Source organism: Bos indicus x Bos taurus, chromosome 8 (assembly GCF_003369695.1).
Source record: "Bos indicus x Bos taurus breed Angus x Brahman F1 hybrid chromosome 8, Bos_hybrid_MaternalHap_v2.0, whole genome shotgun sequence".
NCBI lineage: Eukaryota > Metazoa > Chordata > Mammalia > Artiodactyla > Bovidae > Bos > Bos indicus x Bos taurus.
This window is the reverse complement of record NC_040083.1, coordinates 23,087,589-23,099,196: the sequence shown is the minus strand read 5'-3', so window position 1 is coordinate 23,099,196 and position 11,608 is coordinate 23,087,589. Positions and strand designations below refer to the sequence as shown.

The window sequence follows — 11,608 nt, the reverse complement described above, 5'->3', positions numbered from 1 at the left end:
TAGTCCAATGTCAAAGTTTAATTATTTTAAACTAACTAGTCTAAGAGATTTTAGACAATTAAACTGAGGTTCATAAAGCAACAATCTATGTTAAGAAAAAAGGATAAATTCATAAACTGTTACTTTTTCAAGCTCAGTAAGCATCAGTGCAACAGATTTAGAGAAAATGTTTGCAATTAGCAAGACCTGATTCTGGGTGCCCTTCACCTCCCAGCTGCACTGCCAGCTTCTGGCTCTCTGTGTATATCTCAGACCAGTCAAAACAGAAGTCCGTAGCAGTGAGGGCCTTGCCTATGGCTGGACAGACCTCAAGTGTGTCACTTGTAGAACTGCACTGGGATGGCTAGTGGAAATTCCGCAGGAAGGGTGGTGGCTACGGTCGGTCCTCATGTAATCAAATGGGTTCCTGTGTAATCAAAAACAATTTCACACTCATTATCTGATCTAAACCACCCACACACACAGCATGAAGCAGGCTTTCATGTTTCCTCGTACTTGTTTGCTATTCATTTATCTCTTTGGTGTAGCATTCATTCAAATGTATCACCATTTTTATTGAGTTATTTTCTCATTGTTGAGTTGTGAGAGTATTTTAAATATATTTTGGATACAAGTCCTTCATCAGATATGTGATTTGTAAATACTGTCTCCCAGGTTGCGGCATGCTCTTTTCATTTTCTTAAGAGCACTTTATGAACAAGTCCCTGCATCAGATGCATCTGGGACCTAAAAGTGCCTGCTGCTGCTGCTGCTGCTGCTAAGTCGCTTCAGTCGTGTCCGACTCTGTGCGACCCCATAGACGGCAGCCCACCAGGCTCCCCCATCCCTGGGATTCTCCAGGCAAGGACACTGGAGTGGCACCCAAAATTCCTAAACACCAGCTTTGTTAAGTGCAAAAACTACCATACAAATGTACACTGATATTACGCCCGTATCTACGTGTCAATTTGGTTAGGCAATATTTAAGTACTTACGTTAACTGAGATGTTTGCCAGGGCCTCCTAACTGCTTGACCCCTTAATCCATGTCTTCTGCATGATTTCCTTGGGAGGTAGAGGAGTGGGAGTGGGAAGCGGCTCGGCCTTCTGTCCCCACTGATTTGGTTTGTGTACAGATGTCTAGACACCCTCTGCTTGCTTGCCATAAGATTTTACCCCTGAACATGTGAGGCCTTTGTGTGGGCAGACTTCTCCACTGAGGTTCTGAAGAAGATGGAGGTGATGATTTCATCACATCAACGCACATGATTTCAGGTTGCCTGTGAGGCAACTTTATTTACCCTCGCTAGAAATTTTTCACTGCTGGCTTATTCCAGTGAGCATCACAGCTCCAAGCGTTTCTCTCTCTTTCCTCCTCAAAACAGATGCCCCAAAACATGCAATGTGTTGCAATATCTTTTGTGTTGCCATAGGCACCACTTTGTTTTGCAAGAGGCCCATTTCGTATTTTTTCCCAAGAACCAACACTTTCCTAGTGAGGTTTTCTGGTACCAGCTAAAATAATTACTTCCCTCCTAATATGTAGCGGTCTATGAAGACATGCTGCCTTATATGTGGCATAGCTGTTTAGCATAGGCAAATACAAATGCAGTTTGGGGTTAGCCTCCCTGATTCTTATTAGAATTAATATTAATTTATCATTTATCCTCTACAATGATAAAGATACTGTTAAAAAAAACTTCTTTTGGCTGCACTGGGTCTTTGTTGCTCCACACGGTCTCTTCATTGTGGGGAGAGGACTTCTCTCCTTGACGCGCACAGGCTGTAGAGCTCCTGGGCTCAGTAATTGCAGCACACAGGCTTAGCTGTCCCACAACATGCTGGATCTTAGTTTCCCAACCCAGGATAGAAAGTCTGTCCCCTGCACTGGAAGGCAGATTCTTTTTTTTTACTTTTTATTTTGTATTGGGGTATAGCCAATTAAGAATGTTGTGATAATTTCTGTATACAGCAAAGGGGCTCAGCCATACATATATATGCATCCATTTCCCCCAAGCTCCCCTCCCATCCAGACCACCACATAACATTGAGCAGAGTTCACTGTGCTATACAGTAGGTTGGAAGGCAGACTGTTAACCAATGGAGCACCAGGGAAGTCTCATGGACATACTCTCGATATTCTGGATGGACCAGCATGCTCAGCTGTGGCACAGTTAATTCTGCAGAAGAAGCCTCTCCTCTATCGGCTGGTCCCCTGCACACACCCAGAGCAGACCTTTCCAAGGCTGCCCAAGCCTCTGGCTTTCTCAGTCGATTTAGCCGTTCGGCCCAGGAGAACTTTGGCATCCTCTTGACTGCTCTAGACAGCCCTATCACGCGGCATTTTGAGGTCCGGACTTGTTTTTAACTCCTAGAAGAAAGGAAACATGGGTGCAGAAGGGCTTTTGGCAGAGCTGAGCTGTGGAGTCGCAGACTGTGAGGAGCTGGAGGGGGAGGGAAAGTTTATAGACCCCAACAACAGACGCGCTTCTTGGTCCCACAGCTGGTGTCTTACCCAACTTACGTCAGAAGGGGGAGCTCCGAGTTCATTGTCTGCACAGTAACTTGCCTAACATTTCTTTTCAAAGCTGAATCCCTTAAAGGCAAGGCAGACTCCTAGGCATTTACTCCAGGAGAAAATGCTCAGCACAATGCATGGATGGAGGCAGCTAATGACAGGAACAGTCACCAATTCAGGTTCTCGAAGGGTTCAGTACAAAGACAGTGTCCCAGCCATGCTGGCCAGGCGCCCCAGGAGCTCATAGGGAAACTGTATTTTCCCAGGGTAAGCCCTAGGATAAGTGAGCGCCCCCTCTTCCCTCCTGAACTTCCCTTTCTTCCCTGCTTTCTGGTTTTTCCTTTGGCCTGAAACCACTACATCTGTTACACCTGTCTTGGATTTGGCTTTAGAGAGAATGTGGTTTCAGAGTTGCAGAGCAGCAGGAAAAGCAGATAGGATAGTCCTGTATGAACAAGGAAGGGGGCACGAGGAGCAGACTCGCTTTTCTGGGGGGAAAAATGAGGGGAAAAAAACTAGTTAGATGGCGGGGGTATCAAGCAGAGTCTTTTTTCCCTCTGGCCTCTATGCCCCGGAAGCAGACAGAGACCCCAGCTCTCCTAAGACAACCATACACTTTGGCTGTTTCATGAAGAGTGCAATAAAGGGACTGCTACTTAACAGTTTCACGGAAGTGCCAGGGAACTTCTCACCCGTGGGCATGGCTGGGGGGTGGGGAGGGACATAAATGTTTTAAAATCCTATGGATGGGGGATGTGGAAAGGAAAGCAGGACACCCCACAGAGAATAGGGATGAATTAAGGGCAAACACAAGAGTTGAAATATTCCTCCAGTTACCCTGACAGCCAGGCAAATTCTACATTGAGGGCCAAAGAACCTGGGGCAGAGTGCAGAAAGTAGGCGCCCCTGCTTCTAAGGCCACAGTCATCTGCTTGTGTCTACATTTTAATACTGTAGAGGCTCAGGCCACAATTCTCCTCCTAAAATCACTTCCCTTACCATCTTTTACCTTGTATATTCCACATGACTTCCTTTCATTTTAAATTCATTGAGGGCAGGGGCCACAAACTCTACAACTCGGCAGGCTCATTCTATAAAGAATGTCTCCTACGTGCTCTGCAATTTTAGTAATGTGTTGTCACATAAATCAAGTTGACATTAAAACTGCCACGTTGACTTTCGTGTCATAAATAATTTATTTCTCATATAAAAGTTTAAATAAATAAATAAAGCATAAATCAATTTAAAAATAGCTTAGTCTTTAACTGTCCATTGAAATCCAGTGCATTGCATTGTTAGTTACTTTAATTTAAAGCTTCTGCTGGCTGAAGAGTCTCACCTCAAAGTCACATTGTCCATACCCAGAGCTACAGGTGGGAGATGTTCAGTCACGGAGGTAATCTGTTAGTCTCGTCAGGAAAGAAAAATTCCTGAGTATTTGCACTCGCACGACTGTCCAGGCACACCTGTTGTACTCCTTGGACTTCAGGTACTGCACGAGGTTGAAGTAATATTTCCTCAGGTGAAGAACAGTCGTGTCTCCCATAGTGGAGTTTTGCTTCTGCATGATTTCCTTCTGGATTGGCTGCAGACGATTCATCTGCCCATAGAGTTCCTCAAGGAGGTCCTCGATGATGGTCTCAGACCAGCCAGTGCTGGAGAAGTCTCTGGTGAGAATGCCAAAGATCTGCTGGAGCATCTCATAGATGACCAATATGGCATCTTCCTTCCGGAACTGCTGTGCTTGCTTCATCTCCTCAGGCATCTGGAAGTCCATCCTGGCCTCGAGGCAATGTTGAGGAGTTGACGGTAACTGCCACAGGAGTTTCTGACACACTGCAAGGCTCCGCCTTTGTTGGAATCGAAGCAAGCTGTAGCTCCTGGAAAGAGCTGTGGTGGAGAAACACAGCAGGAGAACCATCTGGAGGAGGCACCGGTGGGTCATGATGAAATCAGGCACAGGGCTACCTGTTCTGCTAGTAGATGCTGAAGCTGAGTCTTCAAGGGTTTGCAGAGTGAATGGCCTTCCTCCTTGAGTGTGGGCTACTTATACAGACGGCCCTCCATTCTTTCTATTTGAGAGGAATTTCCCACTTTCAGTTCTCCCTTTCAGTTTTCCTGTGTCATTTAAATTATTAATTGCCTCTAAAACTCTTTTCTTTAAGCTCCTTGCTATTTTAAGTTATATATACCACATGGAAAAAAGATATAGAAACTGAGAATTTCTAATATTTTTTAAAGTTTCAATGAATTGCTAAATGTTAAAGAAAAATATAAGCCAAATCTTTTGAACTAGATTATTATAGGATTCTTTTATTTGGAAAAGATTTTTCTTTTTCTCTTTTCATATTATGAGATTTGGGGAGAGAGGGCCTTGTTTGTAAGAGAGTTTTCTTTTTCATAAAAATTAGGTTTAATTCTCAATTCTGCTATTACCAAACAATAATACTTGCAGTTTATGATTTTAAAAGAGACACCTATTTTTTCTACCTATAAGAGAATAATGTTAAACTAAGTTGATGAACAATAAATACATGATATATGTATGATTTAAATTAAATACATGCAGTTTATGATTTTAAAAAAAAGACACCTACTTTTTTCTATCTAAAATAGAGTGATGTTCCTAGAGGGGTGGGATGGGGTGGGAGTGGGGAGGGAGGTTCCAGAGGAAGGGCATATATGTATACCTGTGGCTGATTCATGTCAATATATGGCAGAAACCAACACAATATTGTAAAGCAATTATCATTCAATTAAAAATAAATATATGTAAATAAAAAGAAAAAATAATGCATATAAAAAACAAAATAGGATGATGTTAAACTAAGATGATCTGAATTTTTTGGAGGCCTTAGCTACAAGCAGCAAGACATTACATAACTTTATCCACCTTGTTGTTGTTTTTCAGTCACTAAGTCGGGTTCGACTTTTTGCGGCCCCATGGACTGCAGCACACCAGGCTTCCCTGTCCTTCAGTACCTCCCAGAGTTTGTTCAAACTCATGTCCATTGAGTCAGTGATGCCTTCCAACCATCTCATCTTCTGTCACCCCCTTTCCCTCTTGCCCTCAATCTTTCCCAGCATCAGGATGTTTTATAATGAGTCAGCTGTTTGCATCATTTAGTCAAAGCATTGGCGCTTCAGCTTCAGTATCAGTTCTTCCAATGAATATTCAGGACTGATTTCCTTTAGGATGGACTGGTTGGATCTTCTTGCAGTCCAAGGGACTCTCAAGAGTCTTCTCCAGCACTACAGTTGGAAAGCATCAATTCTTTGGTGCTCAGCCATTTTTACGGTCCAATTCTCACATCCATATGTGATTAGACAGACCTTTGTTGTCAAAGTGATGTCTCTGCTTTTTAATATGCTGTTTAAGTTTGTCATAGGTTTTCTTCCAAGTAGCAAGTGTCTTTTAATTTCGTGGCTGCAGTCACCATCTGCAGTGATTTCAGAGCCCAGGAAAATATTGCTTTATCTCAACTATCCAGAAAATAGCTGAAAACTAAAGACTAAGTAATATTTCTAAGCAGACTAAATAAATGTTACACTGGCCACGCATAAAAGTCCATGGTTCCTCTTGTAGTTGGCCTTTGTGACCAGTATTGAGGGTCAATGAATTTTTATTTTGTACATACTTGTAACAATCTAGTCTGATTTTCCATTCTCATGCAAATACATACCACCTTTAAGAGGACATCTAGAAGGAAAATGGAAGAAAAAAATACTAAACAATCAGGGGATTGAGACAAGGGGTTCTAGTTCAATATTTCCAAGACTATTTTTGTGTTTATGTGTAGGTACTGATGCTGATAAGAAAGGAATCAGTAAAAAAAAATCAAATTATGATTTTCATGTCTGGCTTATATAGATGGGGAGATGTACAGTACATTTTAAAAGATTTAAATATAAAACTAAGTTCTTCTAAGTATGCTATTTAATACTTAATTAATAATTTTCAGTCTTTAGCAATACTTGCCTTATCTTTCAACCTGAATTTACTAAATTTACACAATATGCAGCTGTAGCACGAGACGATGCAGACTGTGACCCTCACTCTCCTGGGTTATATACTTAAGCAGGAGAGAAGAACATTAATCAAAGACATACACAAAAGTAAAAATGCAATGAGCTTCCCCAGTGGCTCAGAGGTAAAGAATCTAGTAAGGGAGACACAGGAGATGCAGGTTTGATCCCTGGGTCAGGAAGATCCCCTGCAGAAGGAACAACCCACTCCAGTATTCTTGCCTGGAAAATTCTGTGGACAGAGGAGACTGGTGCACTACAGTTCATGGGGTCGCAAAGAGTTGGACATGACTGAGCAACTGAGCAGAGCACAGAAATGCAATGGTAACCAGTGTTACAAAGGAGAGGTATGTAGTACTGTGGGCACCTGTGATATAAGGACATAATGTAGTGGAAGAAATCAAAGAAGACTGTCCTGAGGCAAGGACACTGGAGCTAAAATCAGAAGGAAGGTCAGATGGGACTGCATGTGCTAAGGCCTTGTGGTGGGAGACACATGTCAGGGTAAAGGACTGGACTTAAGGCCACTGTGACTTTTAAGTCAGAAAGTGGTCAGTGAATGATCTGAGATGAGGCCAGAAGGCAGGCAAGAGCCAGACAGCACACAGGGTGTAAGACCATGGAAGAAGTTTTTCCTTATCCTTAGAACAGTAGAAGCTAAGGAAAGGTTTTGGTGGAGCTAGGTAACTTAATTAGATTTGAGGGGAAAAAAAATAATCTCTCTACAGGAAGCAATAAGTAAAGGACAAAGAACAGAATGAGTGCAGGCAGAGTAATTAGGAGATTTACCTAATTGTAGGCCTAGGCGCTAGTGGTAGAGAAGAATTAATTCATTTCTGTGAAATCTCTCATTTCCTGACAGGACCAGAAGCTGAAGAAATTCTCCGTCATTTTACAGTTACCTCAGTACTATTGGTTATTATAATTTTAATGTCTACTTAGTGTAAAGGAACATTACTTCTATTGTACCAAACTGAAGTAGAGGCTGGAAGTATCTGGGTAAATGTATAATCCTGACCTCCAGGTTTCTCATCATCAATAGATCTCCTGTCTTCTGATATTTACAATTTGCTGAACAAACTATATCTCCCAAATCTCCCAGAGAGGACTATCTATTGGTGATGTCCAAGGTATTGCTAAGAAACTACTTGTGCTTGAGCTGTGCTGATGCAGTGTGGAGTAGAGAGGAAGCAATTCATCCTTCCTTCTAAACTGGGTGAGTGGGAAAGATGCCTGTGTCATTCCCTCAAATGAGTGAAGAGTACTAAGAATGGAAAAAATAAAGCAACCAATCCAAAAAATGATTCTGGGAAGATGACAGTGGCGGCGGTATAATTTTAAATTTCTATGAGTTCTCACAAAGAAACAGACATTGCCACCAGATAGAAACAAAAATCCTACTGAGCATGGAACTCATGGATATGAGCCACAAAAATGCAAGCAGATGAGGACTAATCACCAGTTGCCACAGGACCAGCCTGAGAGGAGCATCCATATGGGAGAAAGCAGAGGAAAGCAATGGACCTAAGAACCCCAAAGTAGCTAAGAGGTATTTACTGGAAAGCCATCCGGGCCAATCTGAAAACAGCAGCTGAAACCGGAAGGGATTTGGCTCAATGTTATAGCTTTTGAGTTGTGATGATACTTCGGTAAGCTCTGAAAGGTAGTGAAATAGTCTAGGAGACCAGCAAGGTTCAAATCAACCAGGCACAGCTCCGCTTTGGAAATGGATCTACACTGAGGAGTAAGTGCTAACAATGGGATCAAATTTTAGCAGGATATAAACAGGAGAGACAAGAAAAGAGAAGACCAGACCAGGGTGAGAGGTGGGAAACTCAGAAAGCAAGCAGGCTTATTTTTTAACATTTTACAGAAGCAGCAGAAGGGGGAGCTCTGTCAAACTAGAAAAGTCACCCTGAACTACTTCTATTGTAGAAAATGAGGAAGCATAAACTCTTGTAAAATCAAGCAACAGAATAGTAGTATTAAGATTAAATTTCATACAGGTTATTGTTAGAAAAAAGAGAGTAAGGTGCCGGACTAATAGCTTTACAGATAATGAAAGTATACCAGGAATGCATGCAAATGAAACAGATTGAATTAGCATTGCTGCTGCTGCTAAGTCTCTTCAGTCGTGTCCCACTCTGTGGGACCCCATAGACGGCAGCCTACCAGGCTCCCCTGTCCCTGGGATTCTCCAGGCAAGAACACTAAAGTGGGTTGCCATTTCCTTCTCCAATGCATGAAAGTGGAAAGTGAAAGTGAAGTTGCTCAGTCGTGTCTGACTCTTCTCGACCCCATGGACTGCAGCCTACCAGGCTCCTCAGTCCATGGGATTTTCCAGGCAAGAGTACTGGGGTGGGGTGCCATTGCCTTCTCCCGAATTAGCATTACCAGAGAAGTATTTAAACATTTAAAAATTACATAAACAACATAAACAATATCAGACAAATGCAGAAATGAAGTAATATATAGACAGGAAATCATTAGAAATAAAGGAAAAAACTAAATTTTGTTGAATAAGACATAGTCACAAGATAAGTTTTGAAAAATCTGTTAATTGAGAAAAGTTTTAATATGGAAAAATAAAGCAAATCAACAGCATATAAAAATATCATATATTGATCAAGGGGGATTACTTTTAGGAAACTGAGAATGTCTATATTGTACAATTCATAGTGAAAAAGACAAATTAAATATCTATCAGTAGGGAATTGACAAAGTAGTATTATCATACAGACCAAAATGAAATACTTTATGGCCATTAAAAGGAAGGTCAGGTGATATATAGACATACATTCAAGAATATTTAATAAAAAGAGCAATATCACACGAAATGCTAGGCAGGATGAAGCACAAGCTGGAATCAAGATTCCCGAGAGAAATATCAATAACCTCAGATATGTAGGTGACACCACACTTACGGCAGAAAGTGAAGAACTAAAGAGCCTCTTGATAAAAGTGAAAGAAAGTGAAAAAGCTGGCTTAAAACTCAACTTTCAAAAAACGAAGATCAAGGCATCCAGCCCCATCAATTCATGGCAAATAGATGAGGAAACAATGGAAAGACTGAGAGGCTTCATTTTGGTGGGCTCCAAAATCACTGCAGATGGTGACTGCAGCCAGGAAATTAAAAGACACTTGGTCCTTGGAAGAAAAGTTATGACCAATCTAGACAGCATATTAAAAAGCAGAGACATTACTTTACGGCCAACAAAGGTCTGTCTCATCAAAGCCATGGTTTTTCCAATACTCACGTATGCATGTGAGAGTTGGACTATAAAGAAAGCTGAGCGCTGAAGAATTGATGCTCTTGAACTGTGGTGTTGGTGAAGACTCTTGAGAATTCTTTGGACTGCAAGGAGATCCAACTAGTCCATCCTAAAGGAAATCAGTCCTGAATATTCACTGGAAGGACTGATACTGAAGCTGGAACTCCAATACTTTGGCCACGTGATGCAAAGAACAGACTCCTTGGAAAAGACCCTGATGCTGGGAAATATTGAAGGCCAGAGGAGAAGGGGGTGACAGAGAATGAGATGGTTGGATGGCATCACCGACTCGATGGACATGAGTTTGAGCAAGCTCCGGGAGTTTGTGCTGGACAGGGAAGCCAGGGGTGCTGCGGTCCATGGGGTCCCAAAGAGTCAGACACGACTGAGCAACTGAACTGAACTTAATAATGGACATGATATTATTATTAACTTTATAAATTAATAAAGATACACATATATATGCTGATATATGCCTGCAATTTTTTATCACTGGGCAGTTTCACTCATCTATTGGTAGTAGATATCCTAAATAAGAATGCAACAGAAGGAAAATTCTTTCACTTTGTGCCTTTAGAACTGTTTGTACATGGATTTTTTTCCCATAAAAAGAGAATATCTTGGAGATAGGACTCTCAGGCATTTTTATCACTTAGTGCAATTTATCCTCAGGAAAAAATAAAATAAATGTTACTAAATGTTTAGCTTTCTTTTCTCACTTTTAAACTTTTTCCTATAATGAACACATGTTGTGTGATTACAAAATAAAAAGCACTTAGTTATATTCAAAATCAGGGCATAAAATTATATATACAATGCAACTATGTAAAAGCATGTAGAGAAAAAAACTAATTAAAGGAAATATACCAGTATTTTAATAGTGATTATGTTTGATTAGTAAAAGTAAACGGTGATTTTTTTTTCTTTTTTTCTTGCAAGGTTTCCAACTTTCCAACCGGTGAATGTATTCTTTCATTATTAAGTAATCTGGGTTAATAAATGCGGCATTTTGGGGTTTATTAATTTCATTCAAAATCAGCAATGACCAGAATAAATATAATGCAAGCCAAACCTGTGTAATTTCAATTTTTCTGGTAGCCACATCAAAAGAATAAAAAGAAACAAGTTAATTTTAACAGTATATTTTATTTAACACAATATATTTAAATGTTATCATTTCAACATAAACCAATACAAAACTATTAATGAGATGGTTACATTCTTCTTTTTCATAGTGCCTTCAAAATACAGTACATACTTTCAGTCATAGTACAGCTCAGATGGACTAGTCAAGCGCTCAGTTGGCCACATGGCGTTGTTGACTCCATGGTGACCAGCACAACTCAAGATGGAGGGAGCAATAGGAAGACAAGATCGATATTAAAAATCAACCACTTCTTTTTATATGATCAATAAAAAGTTGGAAAATTACATTTAAAAATGATACCATTGACAATAATATAAAAAGTCTACTACTGAGAAACTGTCATAGCTGGAGGTGCCTAAGAAGATATGGCAGTTAAAGGTAATAGGGCATCTTAAATGACACCCCAGAACAGAAAAAGCACATTAGGTTAAAAACGAAGGAGATCTGGGAATTCCCTAGAGATCTAGTAGTTGGGACTCTATGCTTTCAGGGCAGGAGGCCTGAGTTCCATCCCTGGTCAGAGAACTAAGATCCCACAAATCTCAGAACCAAAAATAAGAAAATAAATAAAAAGTTGCTGCAACCAGAGTGTGTGTGAGAGGGGGAGGCACTAAGGAGTTTTTAATAAAGTGTAGACTAGGTGATTCTTAATTAATTAATTTATGAC

The 11,608-nt window shown here is 40.7% G+C and overlaps 1 protein-coding gene across 1 annotated transcript; it reads right to left on the bottom strand.

Moving 5' to 3' along the window:
- Nucleotides 1–3,877: 3,877 nt before the first annotated feature.
- LOC113897812 (interferon beta-2-like) lies at nucleotides 3,878–4,448 on the bottom strand. The gene has a single exon (XM_027550788.1). It carries the CDS (start codon nucleotides 4,439–4,441, stop codon nucleotides 3,881–3,883), a length of 561 nt encoding a protein of 186 aa, XP_027406589.1. The 5' UTR covers nucleotides 4,442–4,448; the 3' UTR covers nucleotides 3,878–3,880.
- Nucleotides 4,449–11,608: the final 7,160 nt, after the last annotated feature.